The 25,664-nt window shown below is 43.2% G+C and overlaps 1 protein-coding gene and 1 long non-coding RNA gene across 2 annotated transcripts in view; one reads left to right on the top strand and one right to left on the bottom strand.

The window, feature by feature from the left end:
- LOC146859972 (uncharacterized) overlaps positions 1 to 25,664 on the top strand; it is a 108,096-nt gene that overhangs the window by 984 nt on the left and 81,448 nt on the right. Inside the window, exon 2 of the long non-coding RNA XR_014978747.1 lies at positions 13,581 to 13,663. This is a non-coding gene — a long non-coding RNA (uncharacterized LOC146859972). The remainder of the gene's footprint in view (positions 1 to 13,580; positions 13,664 to 25,664) is intronic.
- DAPK2 (death associated protein kinase 2) overlaps positions 2,199 to 25,664 on the bottom strand; it is a 409,280-nt gene continuing 385,814 nt past the window's right edge. The window contains exons 9-10 of the mRNA XM_085643726.1: positions 6,245 to 6,290; positions 2,199 to 5,543 (exon numbers count right to left, since the gene is read on the bottom strand). Of these exons, the coding sequence (XP_085499852.1) occupies positions 4,893 to 5,543; positions 6,245 to 6,290 (697 nt within the window). The 3' untranslated portion in view covers positions 2,199 to 4,892. The remainder of the gene's footprint in view (positions 5,544 to 6,244; positions 6,291 to 25,664) is intronic.

Genomic DNA, 25,664 nt, shown 5'->3' with positions numbered 1-25,664 from the left:
TTTGCTTCATTTGAGGCAGAATATACTCATAAAACACACAATCCAAATGTTTACAACACATGAATTTGATAACATGTTTCATAGTGGCCTAAAGTGTCAGACTGTTCACGAACACCTCTAAAAAATGTGTACTTTTCAGAATCAAACATTTCAAAAGGTTTACTTGTCTTTTTTTTGCAATATTAGCAAACTTTTTGCCACTGGCAGCATATAGGTCGAGAATAAAAACTTAAAAAAATAACACCAAATCTTAACCTAATGACTGACCATATTTTTGCAGGTTTGGTACAAGAATGTTGTGGATTAAATATCATCTGACAGAAATATCATATCCTGAATATTGTGTCCAAAAATATCACCTCATTAAAGTTAATAATGTAACTTTTACACCCAACGAGACTGTTGCGAAGCAAGTTCCTTTGTAGGCACGAGGTAGGACTTACCAGTTCACTTAGTATCCTTCTATATTCTTTATTCCATATAGTTACGCATACGCTGTATGAGGAAGTAGTATGTATGACATAGACGTGAATACGACACTCCATCAGGAGCAAGGGATTGTCTGCTCAGCCTCAGGACCTCTATTGACTCACTCAGCCATCATCCAACACTCAACTCAATTCACGCATCATCACTCAAGCAGGCTTGAGATATTGAACATAGTGCATAGTGCAACACATCCCTTTTTCTTATAACAACAGTAAAGATGCAGATGTAACAGGGAAGATATTTTTGTACACAATAGTTATATCAGATGCTTTTTGACTTACGACTCTGCCATGAAATGAGAGCGAGCACATGAAATATGGGAGAAATCCTGGGGGATGTCTGTGCCTAAAAACTAAGCTGGGATTGCCTAGGTGATCAGCTTGGTTTAAGGTGTGTAATCAAAGCAAAGCACTGTGAACCCATTTTGCTGCATTGTAACTGTTCAATACTGCATAAAACAACTGCCATGTTTATCAACTTGTAGCCATCTCGCATGCCTATGATATATTAAGATGTTTGAGTTCTGTCGTATCTGGGGTACACAGGCCACATTTTCGTTTTGTCAAGGCAGTGGGAAAATCCTAAATTTACCGGTCAAAAATATGAAAAGGAATGACCAAATGAAAGGAAATAATGAAAAAAGAATGTAATAAATGAACAAGGGAATATGAAAAGAAAGAACTCATCAATGACCAAGAATGAAGGCTTCTCATTTCTTTCTGGTATGAATCTTTCTCCTTTAGCTTTTCATCCAATGGTCTTTGTCATTGGTCTCCTCCCACTTTGACTCTATCTCTTCACTCTCTCAATCATATCGCAGTCTCTCATTTTGAGCCTACCCCGGTTTCTTTTTTTCTGCTCAGGAGCTGTGGGATAGCAGAAAGAGTCTGTGGGGTGAGAAGGGCGATACATGTGAAACAGGGAGATAAAGGCAGGATTGAAGAAGAGATTCAGATAAGAGAGTGTATGGGGAAATGGAGGGAAGAGAAACTAGGAAATAGAGTAGATTGAATGCAGCAGAGGTGGAGATGAGAGGAAAATAGACTGAACTTCAAATTATATTGGAAAAAAATGGGATGGGCATTCTATACATTATGTTGGCATCTCCAGAGGGTGACTCTTATACTGACAGCACTCTTGGCAGTATGGTGGCCAACCTTTACATATTCTAGCACTTCTACAAATTCTGGTGGCACTGGTGTAAAGCGGTAGTCCACAGGATATTTCGGGCAATTTAGGGCATTATTGTTGTCCAGGCATAACATGACTTTGATTGGCATATTGTGGAAATCCTTGCCGTCATGTTGGCCACTGTATCAGATGGCTATGATTTGGATACTGCCAACATCTTTGCCGTTACTGTTGCTATAGTTGATACAGTGACCGCCCACTGCTTTTACATGGGCATTTTAGTCAGGTCCTATCCAAGTGGGGCAGTAGTACGCATGAGTAATCGATGAAAATACCAACCTGGTATTGTAGGGAAAAAATTGAGGATTTATTAAAAATAAAAAGCTGGTACTTTGGTGAGAAAACGTTATTTTAAAAATGTGTATATAGTTTTGTTTTGTGTGGGATATTTACCCAATAGGAAACGTTTGTACCTGAGAACTGTGAATTCTTTCAGACAATATCCGGCTGACATTTGTAGGCAGAAGTACTGCTTTATCTATTATATTTACAGTGTATATTGAAAGAATGTTCCATGCTGAGCTGAGGACATTTTTTTAATTTGGTTTACTGAGTATCTTAATAAATGACATCAACCAATACACATACAATAAAAAAGAAAAAGTACATGCGTAATACATTAGACATTACAAAAGTAATTTAAACTTCCTAAAAAATAAGATCAGAGAATTACGAATATCTGAACACGTAGAGACCAATAGAAAAGACAGCATTTGATTATCATTCGCTGAATCCAACAGTGATTTCATTAAACGCCCACAAACAAAATAGAAAAAACATTACAATAAACACGAATATGAATTCAAGATCCAGAAACCTTAGCACAAAATCAACAGGAGATACTCTAAACAGACATATCCCTCTTTACTGATTTTTTTTTTTAGCATGGGAATATTATCAAAATAAATTCCTGTTAACACAGAATTGCCAATCTACAAACTATAAAATAGGGTTTCTTAGCTGAAGCTTTTGAAGTCATCTTAAAATAAAAGCTTCTTAACAAAATTGATCAATTTCCACTTGAAAAAGAGTGGACTGATAGAAGATGGATAGATTGTCAACAAAATCAGATGTAAAGTTGCAATGTTGACAACCAACAAGAGTGAGGTGAGATCAGCCCACAGATCTATACGTCCTCCTCTCATTCGATAACTCATCAGAGGGTCAGCCAGTGATAACATCTGTTAGAGAGACAGAGCATGAATCAGCCACACGCGCCTCTACTATCACCACGGCCTGCCTCCTCCTGTCTTTTCTAGCTGCGCCTAGCCTTCCATCTAACTCATGGTGTGTTAGCTCTCTGCGTCCTCCCTCTGATCCCGGGCACACTCCATGTAGTTGATACACCTTTTCAAGTCTCAAAGGCAGAGACATGCGGCCGGCAGCTCCCCGTCTCCTGAGCACTCAGTAGTCCTTGCACCACATGGCTTCCTGGTCCTGAGGTAAGCAGCTCCTTGCTCCCATCATATGCGATTGCTGCCATGGGCACAAGAGGACGAAAACACTGAACCAGGAGCAAAGGATACCGGGATGGGATGACTGCTGCCATCCAGGAGGTACGCTGGGAGGGTGACACAAGCTGTGAGACAGAATCTGTGCATGTGTGAATGAGCTAGCCTGTGTGTACCTGCTCTTGCTTATTGCTGGAAGGGTCTGGCTAGAAGATTAATGGAAATTTGTGCAACAATATATTGGCTATTCCTGGCATATCAGTGGCCATACTAGGTGTATCGTCGGGATTCTTGGCAACATTCTGGCTCTCTCTGGCATAATGGTGACATATCCTTGACATATATTGAGCATCCTTGCTGACATTCTCATCAACCTTAACACAACATTGACCTATCCTTTACATACAGTGGAAACCTTAGGAAACATTCTAGCCATACCTGGCATAACAGTGTCCCATAGCGGACATAGAGATGGCTTTCTTAGTAACATTCTAGCTATCTCTGCCATAACCATGGGCGGTTCTTGACATACAGTTGGCATGACTGGTAACATTCTAGTTATCCCTGGAATACTAGTGACTCACTTTATGTCTGTTGACATAAAGAGAGCATTCTTAGAAACATTCTCGCTGTCCCTGTTGTAAATACCGAATCACCCTTGACACTAAGTGTGACAGCATCGCTATCCATGGCACACCAATAGCCCATACGTGACATATTTTGATCCTTCTTGGCAACACTTTGACTGTCCTTGGCATAATGGTGGCCCATCTCCGCGATACAGTGGGCATCTCAGCAAACATTCTGAGTACCCACGACAAATTAGTGGTCCATCCTTGACATAATGTGGGTACTCTTGACCACATCCTCTAGCATTATAGTGGCTCTTCCTTAATATATTGTGGGCATTCTTGATATAATTGTGGCTGTACGCTCGTACCAGTGACACTCTCACAGTGGTGCTCGTCCTCGACTTAGTTGTGGCCATTCTTAACATCATTCAAATTATCCCTTGTATATTGGTGGTTAAAATGCCTACCACATGATGTACATCCCTAGTATTTTATGGTAAACTTACATGACATGAAAGACAGAATCTCTCTACGTGTGGGAGTAATACAAGAGTGATTGGTGAAAATGACAAGCCACTGTTTGGGGAGCAAACATGTATGAACTAAAAATGAAACTGGCGTTTCAGGACACACAAAAGCATTTTTTATGAAAAGGGCAGGATTCTGTTCCAGGGAAATGTGCCTCTATGTCCAAACTTCCACTTTTTGTTGCAGGACATAATATTTCAGATAATTATGCTTTGGTAAAAAAAATACTTAATTTGGAGAAAGTATTTAAGGTTGATAACGGAGTTTAGTATGGATTAAGGGACCTCCTAGCGCAATTGTTTGGCATTTAGATAGTTTAAAATAAGGGATCTTCACCTTTAGTTTAAAGTAGGGGATCTTGGTGGACAAAAGTGCTCCAGGTAAGATCAGGCTGACTGCATACATATCCACCACAGGGACTACTGGCACAGATATGGTATCACCGCCTTATCCTGACACTAATCCCATGCCTACTAAAACAAAGAGAAAATTATGAAAATCATTATGTTTTGCTGGTTTTAGCACCATTTCTAAATGAAGATTTGGTACAGCTGTTTTATTTTTACCTTCTCCAGGCATGTTACCTTAAATAACCCCTACTAGTGAAGCACAGGTGACACACATGATGAATGTGTTTCTGTAGCCTGATCAGTCCCTGCTCCTAAGGGCTTGTTTCGGTCACCTCAAGGTTCAAGCCTGCAAGAAATTCCTCACTGCAGGATCTATTTAGAAGATCCATGATAGACTGACTGCCATCCTTGTTAAATACGGATGCAAAGCTTCCTTTCAGGCCTCCCCCATGCCCGTCCTCCACGTGGAAGCCATTCATGACATCCTGGACAAACTTGAGTTCTTCTGCGATCTCTTTACCTAGAGATTCAAACTGGGAATTCAGCTCTGTGTACTTTGCAGTAACATTTGTGACGTTCGAACCTACAATCTTGATGTCATCTTGCAGATGTTTCTTCATTGACTCCACTTTACGGTATTCATACCGGAGTTGCGACAGCTCATGCCGGACGTTCTCATTCTCCTCTTTGTACCAGGCTTCCTTCTCATTATATATTGAAATCAGAGCATCAATATCTTCCTGCAAGGAGTCGTGAGACACGGCAAGCCTCCCGAAGCTTGATTCCATCTCGGTTATGTCTTCCACCACCTGGGCAAACCGTTCAAAGTTGATGTAGGTGTTGTTGGGAGGCATGCTCGAGTGGGATTTGATGGTGTACTCCTTCAAACGCTTGATCTTCAGCTGTCTTTGCACAAACTTTTTACTTTCAGTGACTTTGGTTTCTTCTTTCGACTGATGAGTCTTCAGACAGAAGAATAGGTCATTATTCACAGTGTCGGTAAGCGATCGCGTTAGCACAAACTCAACTCCATGCTTGGACAGGGGTGCAGAGCGAGCTGCTGTTTAAAGGATCCGGCACCGCTTTGCTTCTCTGTCGCTGTATTCATGCATTGTTATCCAAAGTAACGTGATCAACAGGGAACGCTCACATATGGCAAATGGAGGTACGAGCTGCGACTATGCGCTGCTTATCCTCCAAATACCAATCGCAAGCGTGTAAGTTAGTGCACACGCCAAACTTCCATTTAAGTGTTTACCTACAGTGTTGCTGTAGGTAAAACCAGTTATTGTTAATACAATTGGATCCATCCCAAAATGTTACATGAAAACTTTGTACACACCTGCACTAAAAAAAACCTTATTAGACATGCCAAGTATATCAAAAGATGATTTTTAATAGAGAGGGTAGTATAAAACATCATGTCACTCAAACAAGCACGTGTCAATAAAAAATGTTTATATTTAAAATAGTCACCAACACGTATTAAAATATGCTCTGTTAGTAGTTCAAAGTTAAAATACTAGTTTAGCTTTGCAAATGTCTTGGTCCTATTGTAATGCACACCCCACAACATGCATTTATATAAAGCAAACAAAGAGAAGCAGCAAAAACAAAGGCAAGACAGAATTAGGAAGGTTTTTGTCCTCACAATAACCCTTACCGTGATCCATGGGTGCGAAAGGGCTTCACGGATTGAGAGTCGTTTTCTGCAGACAAATAAAAAATAGCCTTTATGAAGATCTAAGTCTTTGCGGTTCTGTGAGACAAACAGAAAACCCCCTAATGTGGTCCGTGCAAACCTGGAAAAAGTGAATGGCTGTATAATATAAAACCCCAAGAGGCAATTTCTAAGGCATGCAGATCTGATATAACTGGAGCCACTGATTCAAACAGCAAAACAGTCAACTTGGACACAAAGCAGAGCTTCCCGCCTGAAGAAAGATACATCCTTGGACAAGATATGCCCCAAAAGAACCACATGATGGACACTGATAAAACAGGACTCCCATTCAACTATGAATCGCTATATCAATTTGGTTGCAAAACAGGAGAAACCATTTACGCGGAGAGGATGAGTTTTAACTGGACACAGTAGTGCGTTTGGATGGCTGCCGATCAATACTTGTTAGACTTCACTGAGTCTTACAGGAGGTGGTGTGCAAGCATTTCAAAATGGGAAGACCTGACATAGCTGGTAAGCAGGGTTGTGGATATATGCAAACCCTTTGCAGGTAGATTCTCATCCTGAAAAGAGTCTGAGATTTACTCCTCTAATGGGTAGAAATAAATCTTTCTTTAAGGTGGAAATACTGTGAACCTGGTCCTACAAGAATTGTCTCTCCTGCTCTTAACACTGGCTGTCTTTCAGTCACTTTCTCACTTCTCTCTCTTTCCCTCTCAACCCCTTCCTTCTTGTCGCCTCCATTTCCCCTTTCTATCTTTCTTATTCTTGCCCCAGGCGCCGCTAATTTCTTATTTCTCTGTTTCCTCTCTCTATTTTCCCTGCTTTTCACCTTCTCCCTACCTTTCTCTATTCCTCCTCAATCCTCTGTTTACCTCTGCTTTTCCCCCCATCTTTCTCTGCTTTCTCCCTCAATTGCACTGCTCATCTGCCTGCTTCTTCCACCTCACTTTAGGAGTTCGCCCAATCTCTCTTTCCTCCACCATTGCTCTGCTCTTTGGGGTTCGCTTCTAAACTAGAAGGTGGCTGGTGTATAGGTCTTTGATGGAACCATCAGAGAGCACTATCTTTAGACAGGGGAATTGGTGGCCTGCTTTGGGCTACTTAGACACTGAGACTATGAAGCAGCTCTCAAAGATTTTTCTGTGACTGTGTCTTCCTCAAGAAAAGCTGTAACTTACACATGCACAACTTACCACTTAAGCATGGGGAAACTAATGCCTAGCTTATTCAAGCACTGTATAATTTACGTTGTACGTTGAAAGGGCGGGCAATAAAATGCATAACAAATGGAGTGCGCGAGCAGTGGTCAAGGACATTCAGTACTAATTTTGCTAATTCATTAATTATTTTGGGTGTATTCAAAACAGTTTTAAAAGTAGACTTGAAACACTTTTTTTGCTGGGACAAATAAGCATCTTATGTCGGTGTTCTATTCAGACAGTAAGGAAACAATGTGTCAGTGCTTAAACTGAGCCGGTGGTTTACGGTGCTCAGCACTGTCACTTAATCATCAACATCAGCGCTTTTCATGAGCACCAATTAAGGACACATCAATTTACGGGAAGATTAAGTGATTTGGCCAGAATCATAGGATGTTGAGCCGACGCCGACACTCGAACCTGGTTCTCCAGTTCTGAAGTCGACAACTCTGGCCATTAAACCACATCCTGTCCCCACTTTCATGGTTCTGTATTTGGTTCTGTTTTAGGCTGCGCTAACATGAGAAATGGGCTGGTGCAGGCTGGCTCCTGAAGAGAGCCCGGCATTTATTTGTTTACAAATTAACCACTGCAATTTGATACATTAAGGCCCTATGTACAGAGTAGTCCGTCAACCAGCAACCCCAAGAGCGGGCTGTTGCTTCCGTAGGCAGTGATATATTGCCACTATATTTAAAATAATTTTTTTTCTAAAACAGTAAATTCCACTACTATAATGACTGAAACAGCATGGCATGTGCCACTGCCTCCTCATCTTTCCCCGAAGACAACCATCCTGTCCGTCCTTACCGCTGGACGCGGCCACATCCATCACCATCCATCCTGCCATTCTTTCCAATGGGTCTTTGACAGTCAACATATTCTCCCATGCCCATCCTTAGCAGGTCAGAGCCCCTCACACTTTTCTCCTGCCCCTGAACACTGGTCCAGTACAAGGCACTCCCTCTGTTCACAAGGGGCGCTCATCTGTTTTAGGATCTAGTTTGTCCAAATAGGCATCCCAGAGTTCCAGGGAGTCCGTCTCGACTCCCCTATACTGTAGAGCAGTGCAAACCACCATCTCTGCCCTAGTCCGCTAGACCACTTCAGTGCACCATAGGTTTAAGAGTGGAACTACATCAGATTTCCAATTCATGGCTATACATATTTTCGTCAAAATCAAGGCCAGACTTTAGAAGCGCGCGAGGCCCTTTGTCTTTTATTAAGAGGTCTCACATCTAACAAGCAAGGGAGGGGGTCCAGCGGGAGGATGTAGGCATTCACCTCTGATAAGCATTGTACTACCTGTGACCAAAACAGGGATATCGTCGGACAGGACCACACCATTTGGTCTGTAGTGTTAACCATGCCTCGAGGACGTGAGGTTCTTGCTCCCAGATACATCATCCGAATTCTCTCCTGGGTCATACAAGTGTGATAGACGTAATTACATTGGACAAGTCTAAATCTTGTATTCCTCGAAACCTGTTTGACGGAGTGTAAGCATCGGGCCCAGGTCTTATCATATATGTCAGTGTCCAATGCTCAGCCCCACCTTGTGCCCCGAAGTCCCTTTAAAATAATGTTGCCGGAACGCCCTGTAAATATACTTTATGGCCTTCGTAGTTCCCCCATTGGACAATATCACCTCTAGTGGTGCCACCGTGAGGGGCACATTCTGATCTGTTTCCTACAGGGCACCATCACTCTTTTCAGGGCTGAGTGTAACAGAAATTGCGTTGTGTTGTCAAGTTGTCAAAGGTACTCAGTTTACCATTCGTCATTAGATCCGCCCAGACATGTCCCCCACCTCCGTCCAGTCGCCTGTCCTATACAATGTGTGAACTGAAGTACATTTTGGGATTATCCAAATAGGGAGTCTCAGGCATGTTGTCCTACTGTTCCCGTGTAGGTACTGCCTCCAGCACCACGCAGCCACTCATAGTGGTATGCTGCCCGCATCGCCAGGTGGAGTAGTGCCAAGTAGCCAGTGCAGAAGAGATTGCCCTGCTAGTTCCTCCAATATCTCACCGCTCTCCGGGGTCGGCATCTGGCACAACTAGTGCATCGGCCATTGCAGTTGTGCCACAGCAGAATACAACTCATAGTTAGACGCCCCCAGCCACCCTCCTCCAGCAGGGCATATACATCACTGGGTGCAATCCAACACCTACCGTCACTCAATACCAGCACAGTAAGTAATTGCTGCAGGTCACTGAAGAAAGATTTGCTCAGAACCACCAGAATGGCTATGAAGTATAAAGACGTCGAGGGAGTATGAGCATTTTTGAGATAGAAGTCTTTCCCATCAGGGACAATGGTAACCGGGTCCAAAAGGGGAGTGACAGGTGAGCAGAGTCCACCGCCCGCCCCGTATTGCCTTCTATTAAAATAGACTTGGAACCCCTATGGTAATTCCTAACTACACCTAAATCATTAAGGTATAGGTGGGGTGGAAAGTGCGGGGAAGTGGATCAATCAGCGTAAAGAGTGGCTTACGTGGGAAACATGATTTATTTGAAGAAATGAATATCGAAAGAGAAATAAAGTCATTGTTCAAAACATTCTAGCACTACAGATAAGTAAGGTACACATAAGTAAAGCAAACATGAACAGGGTAACATAAATTGGAGGTAGTCCCTTATTTTTTACTAAAAACTATTTCCAAAGGAGATGTAAGCAAAACAATAAGTTAAGCATGCTTTGTTTAGGTGCCAATGTACACATTTGTGAATTAACAAAAAGGTTTTACTAACATACATTAGAAGGCCAAAGTTATCATTTTTGTCAAGACCATAGAATTTGTGTTTCTGTGAAATTTTTTGCATAAGCTGTAAGAAATTTGTTATCCAACTTAGGGATACCCTATTATTATCATCATCATCATTTTTATTATAATTATTCTCCTTACTATTAAAGAAGCTCTTCGACAATCAACATATAATTGTCTCTAATCCAAGAAAAGAAGTTCTCCAGGATTAGTGCTCCATTTGTGTCCAGCGTGGGATAACTATAATACCACTGCCTTCCGTGACTGGGTAATCCCCAATCTCACATTTGGTGATCATAACCACTGATGATTCAAGCACTGCCTGATGCATGCGACCTTTGCACCATTGATGGGATAAATTACACTTGAGTGTCATGTATAGGGATATTGTAAGTCACATAGGAGTTCCAGGAAGAAAACCTAGACATTGGTGCCTGCAACTTATATATGTTTCTATGGGCATTTTTCAGTAGAAAAAACTTTACAATCTCTGAAAATTGAATGGAAATTGAATAAGCGAAGTGAGTCCCAGCAGATCTTTTTAAATCAGATATAAAATCCTGGTCAAAAATTTTATTTAATGTTTTCGTAAACGCATGTCAACTGGGCCTACCGTCGACTTGGGCGAAATCTGTCATAATCCCCATTTTCAAAAAGGGTGATAGAGGCGATCCGAGCTGTTACCGTCCAATCTCCCTTATAGATTCCTCCGTGAAAGTACTGGGGAGGGTTGTCCTTGCCCAACTGAACGGTTGGCCAGAGGAAACAGGAACACTCTCTAAGATCCAGTACGGATTTAGAAAAGGGATGGGTACCATAGATCAATGTCTTAATTTACAACTATTAATTGGCAAATACACGGTGGCCAAGAAGGGAACCTTATTGGTAGCCTTCATGGATTTGTCATCGGCTTTTGACCGTGTAAATAGGTCAAAACTATGGTCCCTGCTCCTAGCCCATGGAGTAGACAAAGACATCGTATACTTCTTAGCGGATTTACATAGAGAGTTATCGGAAACAGTTCGCTATGACCAAAGGGGTAACTGTACAAAAGACATACCCATATTAAATGGGGTCAGACAAGGGTGCATTTTGGCACCTCTTCTATTCGCACTGTACATAAATGAACTAGACAATACCCTAATCGCCTCATGTAATGATATCCCTCGTGCAGGGAAATGTCTAATCCCTGCACTTTTATATGCTGATGACGCCGCCCTAGTCGCAAGAACAGGAGTGGGCCTTCAGTTACTGCTTGATTCATTTGCTGGTTTTATGAAGGCCTTGGATTTATCTGTCAATTTTGCTAAATCGCATGTTATGGTCATCGGCCCTAAATCCGCTAAATCTAAAACCTTTAAATGTGGGGGTCACCGATTATCCAAGGTATCATCATTTCCTTATTTGGGCGTTCTTTTTGACGACCAAGGTTCTTGGGTAACCCAAATATTAGCAAAAAAGATTGTTTTTTCAAAAGCAACTGTTGGTGTTCTGGGTTTTGCAAGAAAGCTAGGTGCTAGACCAATGAGGGCCCTTATCCAAGTTTATCAAGCCAAGTGTCTTTCCTTGGCATTGTATGGAGCTGAGATCTGGGGCATCAAAAATGCTAAAAGCCTCCAGATTGTGGAGGATAGGTTCTTAAAAAACCTCCTTTCAGTCCCGATCTCAACTGCTAACTATAATGTACATCAGGAACTTGGAATTGGTTTTTTAGAAGATAGTATCGCCCTGGCCCCATTATTGAAATGGATTAGCATTTGGCTTAACCCGGATCTACAGCTGAATCACATAATTCTGAATGACTGTATATTGCTAGATTATGGGTTGCGTATACCCTGGCTGAAATATATTCAGAACCTGGCTATTAAGCTAGGCAGACCTGAATTATATCAGTCTCCAGAGGCCCTGGTAAAAGGTGACATCAAATGGTGTAAAGAAACATTTATGCACATATCTACCATGGATAGGGAAGGGAACGAGCTGGTTAAGGGCACCGTTAGGGCACACCAGCTCTGTAAAACAACACCGTCCATGGAACCATACTTAGGGTTTGTCACAAATGCAAATCACCGTTTCCTCCTGACTAGATTTAGATTAAATCAACTACATCTCCTGTTTGGAGATAAGAAAGGCTGGAAAAAGGCTGCGGATCTTGGCCCCTGTTCCTGTGATAATTTCTCCCTACAGGATATGACTCATTTTTTCTTCTTCTGTGAGCACTTTATTGATATTAGGAAACGCTTCTTATTCCCTATATTAAGAAACAAAGGCTTTGTACAGGTGAGACCTGCCTTTCTATACCTCCAGATGTTAAATAATGTCTGGGAAACTTTTAATATTGCGAATTTTTCTATCTGCGGTAATTCGTACCTTGAGGAAATGAACTGTACCCTTTTTTTAATGTCTTAAATTGGATACGTTGCCCTGTTCAATCAATTTGTGTCAATGTGTTTTTTAGCTGTAGTGATTATTTATATTGAAACTTGTATTTTTACATCTATTTATTGTAGTATGCTTTTATGGTTTGCACTTAAACCGAATAAAGACTTTTGACTGACTGAATAAGCGAAGCTTCTGTCGAACTGTTAAAATCTGCAGTGTGCAAACTGGTATAATTTAAGATAATTTAAATATAAGGGAGGGTATTTAAGTGAACCTTTTTTAGATAATATGTTATAGTAGTCATTACATTATTACATTATTATTGTGATGCATAACAGGCTTGTAATAAAACACAATTTAGGTGAATCTGTTCTTATAACGCAAACACAAACTAAAGTATATGTAAGCATAATTCACAGCACGTAGAAGGGGCTCCTAAACATTCAGCAAACATTTGCCCAAAAAGACAATATGTCACAAGGCTAAATCCTGGACCTGGTGGTAATATTTAGAGAACCCCATGTTCCAGGAGAGCATATTAGAGAGAATTTGAGGTTGAGATCTGGAAAGGGTTGGTGCATATAGGCCTCTGCCCATCCTCAGAGAAAATATTAGAGCCAGAACGACACAGTGGGTCTCTTCAATGCAATGTGGTCCAGTTGGTCTCAAGTGGTGGTGTTGTATCTGGAGATATCTGCCTTTTGTGGAAGAGTTTGGAGATTGAACATGGGCTTGCTCACAACCCTGATTAATGATGCATAACAGGTTGCAGTGCACCATAGGACATGGTAGTATGAGCTGTGGTCAAGGAAAGGATGTAAGGGGAATGTGAATAGTTTATAAACAAACTGAATCATTGCAGACAGAGAGTGCCCTGTTGCCAAAGGTGGTCAGAACCCTGAATCCGGACATCACCACTGAAGAGATAATGATTTGAGCTTTTCCTTTCTTTTCTTTTCAGAGCTCTATTAAAGGGGAAAGAGCTCAAACCGGCTTTGCCTTGCAACGAGGAAGCAATGGAGAAGAGCTGGTGCTATGCTGATGGTAAAGGCCTTAACCAATCACCTATAGTGTTTCCCATTTACAGAAGAGTTTTGTAGGGTTTTATGCACCAAAGCCACATTTGAGGCTCCTTTAGAGTAAAACCGGCATAGAGGCTAATTTTACTGATCACTCCAGGCAAGTGTGCATGTACTTCTGACTCTTTAATATTGTATTTCTATGTATGAATCTGTGAGTTTTAACACAGTGTAATCTGCCCTACTTGCATTGCCCTTGCAATGTTCTAACTGCAGATCAATAAAAAATCATTATCAAAAATGGGGAGCTGAAATTACACAGCTATTGTTCGTTCACAAGGGTTCTGCAGTTACACATAATGACAAAGTCTTTATCATTATGCATGACTGCACAGATCTTGTGGATCAAAAGCGTCAAAATATTTCCTGAACTTTATTCCCCCCAGTTTCCCCAAGCCTGGAACTGTCTACTTGCTGTGCCTCAGTACAGAGACCCTGCCAGCTCCTAAAAAAAGCCCAGCAGAGGGTACCCTCTCCCCACTGTGAATTTCACTAGTCTATATCCTGCCTACTCACATCTCCAAAGAAGCCTGCAACATTACATGATGTAAATAAACACGCAAATCCCAATTCGCCGCTGATGCTTCCACACTGTCAGTGATAGATACCATAATTTGAGTGTCATCAGCATAAGATAACACTTCTAACCCAAATGATCTTACCACCCTGGCAAGAGGGGCCACATTGACATTAAAAAGGGTCGGGCTCAATGAGGACCCCTGAGGAACTCCACAGAACAACGGATTGGGAGCTGAGTAGAATTGGCCCATCTTGACCCTTTGTGACCGGTCCGTAAGAAATGAGGTGAGCAGATTCAGGGCAAGGCCCGTAATCCCAATTTCCCTAAACCTCCCAACCAATCTTAGGGAAGAGATGGTATCGAAGGCTGCTGTAAGGTCCAGAAGGATAAGCAAAGTCCTGGGACCGGCATCCACATGACTTCTGATGTTGTTAAGTACGGAGGTTAATGCCGTCTCAGTACTATGCTCACCCCTGAACCCATGCTGCGAGCCATCGAGCAATTAATGTTCCTCCAGGTACGTGCTGAGATGGAAGTTCAGATGCTTTTCCAAGATTTCCGCTGGTACGGGTAATAGGGAGATGGGACAGTAATTTTTTAATTCAGCTGGATCCAAAGAGGACTTTTTTAAGAGGGGTTTAACCACCGCAGTTTTCCACGCGATGGGATACTGCCCAGATTTAATGACAGTATTAGGAAGTGTGGTCAGATGAGGAACAATAGCCTCGCTTCCCAACTTCAACATTTTCACTGGGCAGTGCTCCAGTGGGGAACCAGACTTGATTCCATTTAACATCCGCTCTGTATCCTCTTGCAAAAGAGGGGGAAAGGACCAAAAATGACCTTTGTCCCCCGGTGCTGCGCAGTGGTCCCCAACCGGGGAATCTAGAGGAGGATCTATAAAGGATCCTCCAGCATTGAGGCTCTCCAGGGAGGAATGTATTTCCTTGATTTTATCCTGAAAAAAGCACGCCATTTTGTCACAAAGAACCTGTGAAACATCAGTACAAGCAGAGGCTGAGGAGGCCAGAAGAGAGTTGATCACAGTAAAAAGTTCTCTTGCAGACTTTAGGGACTCTGTCATCTTAAAATAAAATGATCCCTTTTCTCAATGACGGCAGTTTTATACTCTCTCAATCTAAGCTTGTGCAGATCTCTTTCGGCAGGTTTGAGCTCGCGGCGCCCTTTCCTTTCCTGCCTTAGACAGGGATGCCTTTTGGCATCCCTGTCGAAGCTTTCTCAGTCTCTCTGAGAACCAAGGAGCCGGGGGGCGTTTTCTAGCCGTATAGTGCTCTTTGAGTGGTGCCAGGGAGTCCAGAGCTGCCAAAATCCAGTGAGAGAAGTCTGAGTAGGCTAAATTAACGTCCAGGTGGGAGGGCTGTACATAATCCCTAAGTATGTTAAGAAGGGCCTCCTTGTTAATAAGGCTGAGGTTTCTTTTCAACTCCACCCTATTCTTGATATTGGGACCTAAATGAGCAGCTCCATTTGCAGCAGAAATGGAATGGCATAGTAATCGGACCAAGAGAGTTGGATCGATTCCTCCACTTCAATCCGTAGGTCATTAGAAAAGATGACATCCAGAGTATGTCCTGCTATATGTGTGGGACTCATAACCAGCTGTGAGAGACCACAGGAATCCATAGTTTCTAGGAATGCTTGCGTCTCAGTACACAGCATCTTCTATAGGTGAAAATTAAAATCGTCTAAGAGATTAATGTTAGATCTAGCCAGACAGGGCTCAATTAGATGACTAAAATCGTGATTGAACAATTTTCTAGGTCCAGGAGGCCGATAGGTCACTACCCCAGTAAAACTTTCAGTAGGGAGGACCTTCAGATAAAAGTATAAGGCCGGATAGGGATCCGAGGGGGTGGTAAGTGGCTGAGTGCAGCAATAGTAGGTATCTTTATACAGTGCAACCTCCTCAGCCCCAGCCTTAATGTGGTTCCCTCCTCCACCAACTACATTGGGATGTGACTACTTCTCAAACTCCGGTCTGCAGCCTTCTTATTCACTCCTCCACCACTGTAACCCCAAATGCCTCTTTCCTTCCTGCCTTCCCTACTAACAAATCCTGGTTCATTACGATGCTCCCATGTCCACCATACTTTTTATTATATAATCATTTTAAACACAGAGACTGTTAGCAATGGGATTTCTGGTTGGCTAAGGCAGGCAGAAACCACCACTCTAGTCAGGGCAAGGGAGTTACACACTGAAGATAACCCCTGCTCACCCCCTTGGTAGCTTGGCATGAGCAGTCAGGCTTATCTCAGAGGCAATGTGTAAAGCGTTTGCGCAACACACACACAGCAGCAACATACTACAAAAGAAACTCCACACAAAGTTATATAACAAATAGCCTTTGTATTATCATAAACACATTAGAAACATAATCACACATTTACACTATGCCAACTGGCACTAGGCAATATTCAGAGGGGATTATATACAGGACCAGGCCAATCAGGCCACAGTCAGAACGCTCAGATCAGGTAAGTAAATCTAAAACACAGCCGGTAACTACTGATACCGTAATGACCTAAGCATTATCACATCAGCATTAGACACAATCCTAAGATATCATAGCATGACATTAGGCATATCCACATTAGGCCCAAACCTCATTAGCATAAACACATTATGCACTATGCCTCACCAGCATAAACACATTATGCATAACATCCTAAGCATAAATACATTACACATTAGGTATCACAAGCCTAAAAACATATTATGCATCTCATTAGGCCTAAACCATATTACGCCTAAATCGCATTACGCATCAAACATATTCGGCCCAAACCTCATCAGCATAAACACATTACGAAGTAATCATGGGGCATGAATCACATGAGGCTTCACATTAGGCTGGACATCTGCAACAGTGCAGTATTTCACATTTAGGCATAAACCGAATCTCTGTGAATCCCCCTGTATGAGACAGCATGACATCAGGGCGCAATGCACACGAATGGCTAGGGCACAAATTACCATCACATCACTGTTCCCATGGTGCCAGATCCTGCCAACATAATATCCAAAACCTTCTCACATCAGGGCACAGCATCTAGGCAAGATCAACCTCACCTGACCAGGAGTACAGAACAACAATTAGCACGGCCTCTGCGCTCCTATGGCGATACCCAATGTTCTCCCCGTAGACTTCTCACAGGTAGCCACTGCCAAATTTGTGGTCCTTACTGGTCTCGTAACGCAAGGGGGGGGCCAGGGTGCAACTCATCCTTATTCCTCCTTAGAGAAGAACGGCCCCGCATCGCAGCTGCCCGCGACCTGCGGTGCAGCTGGTAAGTGAAATAAGCACTGGGACCACTGGGCCTGAGTCCCTCTCCAGGACTCTTGAAAAACAAATGTGCCCCCAAGTTGCAGCGGCCTGCTCTCCTGCGGGGCTGCTGAAAGACACAGGCACTGTCAGCACGGTGCCTCGCGAGCACCGAAAATGCACCCGTTCTGCCCCCCCCACTCACCGGGGCTGCTGGCAGACTCCTCCGGGTTCTTTCCGGCCTTCCACTGGCCTCCGGGGACAGACAATGTGCCCCGTCAGTCCCGCTACACCCGGACCTCCTCTGCCTGCTCCAATGCAAGGGGACAGTCTTCTGCAGACTTCATGGACACACACAGGGCTCCCACCGGCACACAGGAGCCCTGCTCGAGCAGACACCGCCTTCCTCTCTCTCTACCTTCCAGCTTCCGGGTCTTTGTCGCGCTGCTATTGGCAGCCAGGGCCTCTTCCCTCATGGCCCCACCCAGAGTCAGGCAAGGCCGCCTGGCTTCCGGGTCACGTTCAGAAGCGGCCAGGAGATTCCTTTAGCTTTGACCCAGCCGCGGCTGTGATTCCTTCCATAAGTGCGGGGTGGGCACACGCCACAACAGCGCATAAGCAATGTGGGCACCTGGGATAAAATGAGCAAAATTGCAGGGTGGGCACCCGCTCGTTGTGCACACTACCATGCGGGATGGGCTCCCGCCTCGAGAACCATAAAGGTGGGGTGGGCTCCCGCCTCACTGAAATGCAACAAATGCGGCAGAAAAGCGGGGCGGGCTCCCGTTCTATCCCCAGGCACGGGGGGAACCCCTCACGCCGGGATTCCCTCCAGGAAACTTCCCACAGCGCTGCAACTGCAGGAAAACAGGCTCCTCTCTCCTCGGCTAGTAATTGAAATATAGCGCTCACGAGGCGCTTGATGTCCCACAAGGAATCCAGCAGGCAGGAATAACAGTACTTAATGTTCAGGGGGCATAGCTGAGCCCAGGGAGGCCAGCACACAGGGCCCTCCAGCAGGGAGGCAAGCCCGCGTTGCGGTTCCTCCTGGGCCCCAGCTGCAGCAAGCCCCCAAAGGTCCAGGAACAGCACACCAGCACAGAACAACTTCATAGGGTCACAGCCTCTATATTTATATTAGGCATTCCTTTGTATGCAGTGTAGGGATTGGGGGAACCAGATGCAACTGGTACAGGGGGATCTTTGTTTTCCAAGCTCCTCTTCCCCTTTGTCAGGTGGGGGCTAGATGATCAGACACACCACAGGGGGTGGAGCCAGCATTGTCCAGGCTAGGCACAGATCTATTCAGGGTCAGGGGATTACTCCTCCCACTACTCCCTATGCAGATGTCCCATTCAGCCTAGTACTGACTCACCCTGCCCCTCCTGGAGCCACACACACCTCCCAGCCCCTGTCACTCACAAGCCAGACATGCAATTCACATCAGGCAGGCAGACACATAGCACACAGAAATGTCAACCTCTAAAAGTGGCATTTCTGAAATAGTTATAATAAATTTGCGCACACCATTGCGTAGCATTTATTATCAATATTCCAAACATACCAAACTTCACCACGCTGCGCCTCCCATATTAGGAATTACCACTGAAACACTTATCAGGGAATCCCCAATGCATTCCTATGGGAGAGCAGCCCCACAGTAGTGAGAAACCAAAATGGATGTTAGTCACTACCAGGACATGTCACACACTGAAGGCACATGTCCATTCTTTAACTACGATGCACCCTGCCCATAGGGCTAGCTAAGGCCTACCTTAGGGGTGACTGACATGCAGTAAAAGGGGGTCACAGACATGACACACACTTTAGGTGCCACGTCACAGCGACAGTAACACTGCGCGCACAGGCCCTGCAATGGCAGAGGCCTGAGGTAGGTTTGAAAGGCTACTTTGGTGGGTGGCGCAATCAGCGCTGCAAGCCCACCAGTAGCATTTAATTTACCAGCCCTGGGTATATTAGATACCACTTTACAAGGGACTGACAGGTAAATTAAATAGGCCAAAACAGGTGTAGCCCAATCTTACCATATTTAACACAGAGAGCACACCCACTTTACACTGGACATCAGTGCTAAAGTGCCCAGAGTCCTAAAACCACCAACACCATGTCAGAAAAAAGGCTAGGAGAAAGGCAAAAAGTTTAATGATGACCCTGCAAAAAGGGCCAAGTCCAACAGAGACAATCAGCATTACATGGTGAAATCCATTAGTCGTAATTGTGTATTAAGTTAACCTACGCTTGGGACAGATTTGCAAGGCTATTATATTTACTATAATGAGAAATTAGGTAGTAGGTTGAATCCCACGAGGACTTCTTTGGATTTGTTTTACTAAATACATTTTCCCTTTGATAATGTGAACATTTTGAATGGGCGGCTAACTGAAGCAGTGGAGAATGTCCAACTAAGTGGCACGCTAGTAGTAACTAAACACATTGGAGCTATTGTGTGACAGCTGTGCATTCAGCATCACCATACTATAAAACCTCTTCTGGGAACAGTCAGTCAGAGTAAGAACATATTGCATTACTGAATGTGTATAAGAATGTAATAATATATGTGCTCAGCACTTTACAATTAAGATTTAAATCTCAAAGAGCCTATCATGAAGTAAAATGCAATTCAAAGTGTTACTAACAGTCCCACAGCAGGTGCAGTATGAAAAGCTCTTATTATATTGCTTTTGGTTATTCATGTACCCTCAGCCTTCAGAACCTCCCGCCCTCGCCCTGTTTTCTCTAAAGGACACTGTCTCCAGCAGTAACGTAGCAAGGAAGCAATAGGCCCTGGTACAAGCAGAGAAAATAGCCCCTTTGACTGCTGTTGGGGTAGTACAATACAGCAATTCTCAGGGATCAATGGGCCCCTCGGGGCTCTAGACCCTGGTGCCACTGCACCTTCTACACAAATTGTGGCTTCGCCCTTGTCTCTGACCATTTCCCCTGGGTCTCCCTACACCGGCTGCTTTTTATTTGCAGCAACAACTATTAATCAGTGGATAAAAAACAATTAATAAGCCCACGATTCTAATATGTCATCATAATAGGGCATTGGGATGTTTGCCAGATCATGACTTCTCCTTTCACCAATCTTTTGTTGTTGTTTTTTTTGGAAAATAATCTGATCTTAAGCGGAATGATAGAATAAACGTTCTTTGAAAACTGGAGAAGTGTGGCACAGCCCTTTGATCTGGGTGTTCACTGGAACACCTGCAACTGGAACCTGCACCTTTTAGATTTCCTTAAGCTTTGATGTGAAATAGCGTGAAGCACTGTGCCAGGCTTAATGAAACAGAGGAGTTCGACTCTGCACTTACAATATTTCCAGAGCAAGGTGAGGCAGCATCACATTTTAGTCCAGAAAATAGATTGTTATCCGATCATGCACACATTATGTATTTACCATTGCATGGTTTTGGTCTTGCAAGCTACAAATTACTATATAGCTTTCCCAAAGGGAAACAGCTGACAATGATATCCAGCACTGCATGAAAATAAATGCATGCAATTTTATTTTAACAATCATATTTATGAACGTTTTTATCAATAAACACAGTTATAGGCAATTCGTCTTTTTCTTTTGATTATCTTCAGAAAGAGCGGCGGTTTCTACATAGGGGCGTTGACCCCCTGACTGCAGCCATTACATTACTTACATGCAGTGCATCAAACCATACATACAAACTGTATGTATGCCACCACACAGAGCTGCCTCTACCGGCAGACAGGAGTAGGCGTGGCTTTGTTGCCGACCGGCCGCTAGGGCTGTTTGACTGAACTGCACATGTCCGGTTGGCCGGTATTTTGCTTATGGCCAACCCGACATGCGCAGTTTATGGCTTCCCTAGACATAGCTGTCAGTGAGCTGGACAAATAACACAGTCCCATCAGTCTCAGATGAAGAGCTGTGGTCACCTGTCCCAGACAATACTCGCACTGCTCTTATGCTGTTACTATTATAAACAGCATGAGAGCAGTGTTCATTGGCTGAGATGCATGGTGTTTTAGTTTCATTTTGCCTAAATTGCCCCCTGTGGGGAAATCAGCATTCCACTGAGACCACAATACTTAACCTGTGTCACGGTGCACCATCGAGCTGTATCTCCAGATGTCGCTCACCAGAAGCATTTTATGAGCACCACTGGATGACTTAATGAATCAGAAATAAGCATATCTCTGGGCTAGATTCAACGCAGAAACATAGCCTGGTGGGTCCAGTGTAGGGTGCAGAAATCTGTCAGTCATGTTTGAAACTGGACAGGGCCAATAGAGGATTTATTTTGCTTGCTAGTCACACCCATGATAAAAGGAGCAAATCAAACTTCAGTTTGCGGTGGGCGCCGTATAAAATATCAATATATCCGGAGCGATGCCTCCACTGTCGGCGCTTGAGTTGGCAGCTCTAAGCTGGTCCTGGGGAGCAGTCAGCCTCGACAGGTTGGTGCCAGCAGTCTATCTTCTAAACTCTTTGAAATCCACACACCTCTGGTAGAGCTACACGTATGTGTCTCAGTAAGTAAGTAAGTAAGTATTGATTTGTACATGATTAATTAAAATCTTTACAAATCGAATAAAAAACATTAAAAGGACAATTAAAAATTGCAAAGACAATTAACCAAAGGATATTTAAAAGTTCTCTCTGTCCTGTGAGTTTGCCAAGTTGATTCAGATTAAAGTGTAGCATTGTTAAAATCAACAGTCCTCAAGCACTCATATATCTGACTCCGGCCAGTTCAAAGAATTTTACGACCTGACAGTTTAGTTTTGTTTTGCTGGGATTGAAGCAAAGTTTGACTGCCTGTCTGCATGTCCGTATACCATAAGATTTGAAGGAGTCTCGCAGGAATTTGCATCTCAGATCTTTCAGTTTGGGGCAGATGCACACTGCATGGACAAGGTCTTCCTTTCCTGCTTTACACAGACGGCATTGTGGTTGAAGATTTTTCCTTATCCAGGGCGGTAGGTGAGGATATACTGGGATTACGCCCAGACGCATTTTTAAAAATGTCTCTTTCATTCTTAAGTTCATGCCCACGTTGAGGTAAGCCTGTGGTTGCATTGGACCATAATCATTAAGGATTACCCAACCGTGTGCTTTTTTTGTCAGGGCCTCCTTGTCTTCAATTGTAGAGATAAGTCTAACTACTTTTTTGGCTGTTTTTTTAAACGTCACGTGGTCTGTTGGAATGTCCCATAAGTTGGATAGGCCCAGCACTTCAAGAGAGTCAATTAAATACTTCCTCGCTGATGATTTTTGATGCTGAAGAGTCTCATCCCAGATGTTAGAATTTAGGGAATCATTGTTGGCGTTACGTATCTTGTGTCTCAGTAGTCCCTAGTAGGCCTGAGTTAAGGGTATGATACGCGCTGTACAAATGCTGCAGTACAATGCAGGCCAGTGCCCTATTTTTGCAAAAAAGATATAATGGCAACTGGTTCACGGAGGCACCGTTGCTGGCGTCTCAGCAAACAAGGCAAAGATTGAAAGAGCATGAAGTCTGACTGCACCTCAAGCCTGATTCATTGGGCAGTACTGGTGTGGACGAAATCAGGTTTCGGTGTCCAACTTTCTCCAGCGGCAAAATTCACACAGCTTTCTACACATAATATATTTTGCAGCTTGCACTATTTGCACAAAAAGCCAACCACCTTCTTCATTGTCAGGGGATAGGATGTGATGCTTAATAGCACTGAAATGAGCTTGAAATCCTACCCATTAGTACTGTGCGTTTTTTCTGCACATTGAACTGCAAGCACATCAAAAGGACAGGAGTGAATGTTGGCAACCTCGAGGTGAAAAGTGCTGTGTTCGTCGCTAGCCCGCCGAGACATGAGGCCTTTACCCTGTATGAGAAACTTCTTTCTAATCCCTGGTTCTCGTTGTGTGGACTAAAATTCTGGAATGAGCCTGGGGGTTCCCGAAGCAGTGCAAGTCTTTCACCAGCACCCTGGAGCCTGTGCAGTAGGTGGAAGATGATCTCACCCTTCAGTGCAGCACACTAAATATGTACGCCTTCCTTTTGCGAAGCCTCTTATTCTCCATGGGATATCTGCTGTATGGCAATAAAACTGGCCCTATGTTCATGCCCTTAACATTATTGCCAAAAACATGGATTGATTTACAAACAATGAATGTTAAAAACGTTAAGGCAATGCATGTCAGCGATTTATTTCTCTCTTATTTCACATGTTTTACATACTCTTGCATTCCCCAAGAGTGTTAGCTATATTATCATGTTGTGTTGCTGTATTTTTCTCAGACATCTTATGACTCCTCCTGCATAGTGCATACTTGGAGCCCGGCCAGATATTTATGAGGGGCTTTAATTGAAAGCTCAGACGCTGAGGCTGAAGCCAAAACAAAGTGTCTGTCAGTGGTTTGGCTTCTCTGCAGAGCACACAGAACGATGGTCATTTATTCCAGTTGCAATTGAAATTCTGTGGAAATGTGTGTGAAGGGGGTACACAGATGTCAAAATATTTAAAGGGCAGGAGGAAAGGCTGTGGGTGCTTCCCGAAGCCTGGTTGGGGCATTTTCTTCCAAAGTTGATGCCGTATGCAGTGCAAGCACACACTTTAAAGGACTGAAGTTGTCGTGCTGTACAATTTGCACATTACAGTAACTGTTGAATGTATTAATGTAATACGATATGGGCTAGTTTTTAATATGTTTACTATTTCAAGACGTTCTCACAGCTTTATAAGCCTAGCTTTAACACAAAATTAATTTGCTTTAAATGCACCATTTGCCAATATTTATTCTATTTTATTTCGGGAGGAGGACCCACCCTGGAACCCATGTTTGTCCATTGAGCTTGCTCGCATCGCTTGGTACATAAAAGTCATACCCAACTTTTACACCTCACCACTTTCAAATGTCACCAGCCGCCACTGTTCAGAAACATTATGGTTACAGAAAGTGAAAAGCACAACAATTGTAAATGTTCATCATACTTAACTATAGTATCGCATCAAGTGAATTCAACATGACCACAGTATTGTTTCAGCCAGCGACTAACTAATATTTGACAGCGTCAGTCACTCTTTATAGCGCTAGTGTTATATACTAGTTTTCTACTCTTTCTCAAAAAATTGCTTCCAAAATTGTCTCAAACAAATTCAAACAAGATCTGATCCCTTGACCTTCAGTTGGGCAACTAAATGTTTGATTCTAGCAATTGATCCTACATCGCTTTGAATGTTTGTAACCACAACCCCAATGTTGTTGGGTAACAAGGCATCGGGGTTTAATGTACTATATAATTTGACGCTTACGAGGGTCTCATTATTTGAGAGTTTTCTTGCCATCATCCATAAGCTGTCATGGCAGGGCCTGTTTTATTGTGCCCTTTGTACTTGGAGGGTGCAGGGGGTTGGGAGGAAACTACATCCAACTTTCTACATAATTGACCTTATTCTAGATGACCTAGATCCTGCTTATAGGCTGAAAACATGTTGTTTCAATGGGCGTGGTAAAGGTGTGTACAGTGAGCTGGTGCATCAAAGTCGATTTAAAGGGCATTGTTTATATTTTCTATCATTGCATATGTAGATCATTGAAACATGGACATCGCTTAGTGGTAGTACAAAAGTTAGTGTCACAGTGGAGAACAGTCAAACCACATATAAATAAGGAAAAGATCCTTGTTATCTAATCAAAAATCAGACATCACCATTAAATTGTACCCAAAATGATTGTGATTTTACACAAAACCGGAGTTAATCAAATTATAAGGCACAACGTATTTCACGTTTAAACAATTTTTGGGAGAAAAAAGGTGCCCAAGGGGTGGGGTGGCAAGTGCATGGGAGGGATTTGTGATAGTGATGTGAAAAGGGAAGGTAGTGCACATATATACATCATCAATTAATATTTACAACCCATCCAGCCAGACGACTGTCCAGCACATAAATGACAAATCATAACATAATTGATGCAGATATCAAATCTCTGTCATCCCTGTTTGACAATACAACAAAACACTGTCAACGTTTCGACCCCTATAAAGAACAGGAAACTTTGCGCCTTGGGAGTGGGGTCTTCATCAGCACTGAGGTGAGGGTAAATGGGAGGCACCAATAAAAGTCAGCAAGATCACCTCATGCGCTCTCAGAATATTCACCGGTGTTCGTGGGTTAGAT

The sequence above is a fragment of the Triturus cristatus genome, chromosome 3_1 (genome assembly GCF_964204655.1).
Source record: "Triturus cristatus chromosome 3_1, aTriCri1.1, whole genome shotgun sequence".
NCBI classification, from domain to species: Eukaryota; Metazoa; Chordata; class Amphibia; order Caudata; family Salamandridae; genus Triturus; species Triturus cristatus.
The sequence above is the reverse complement of the archived record's forward strand: the minus strand, read 5'-3'. Positions and strand labels throughout refer to the sequence as shown.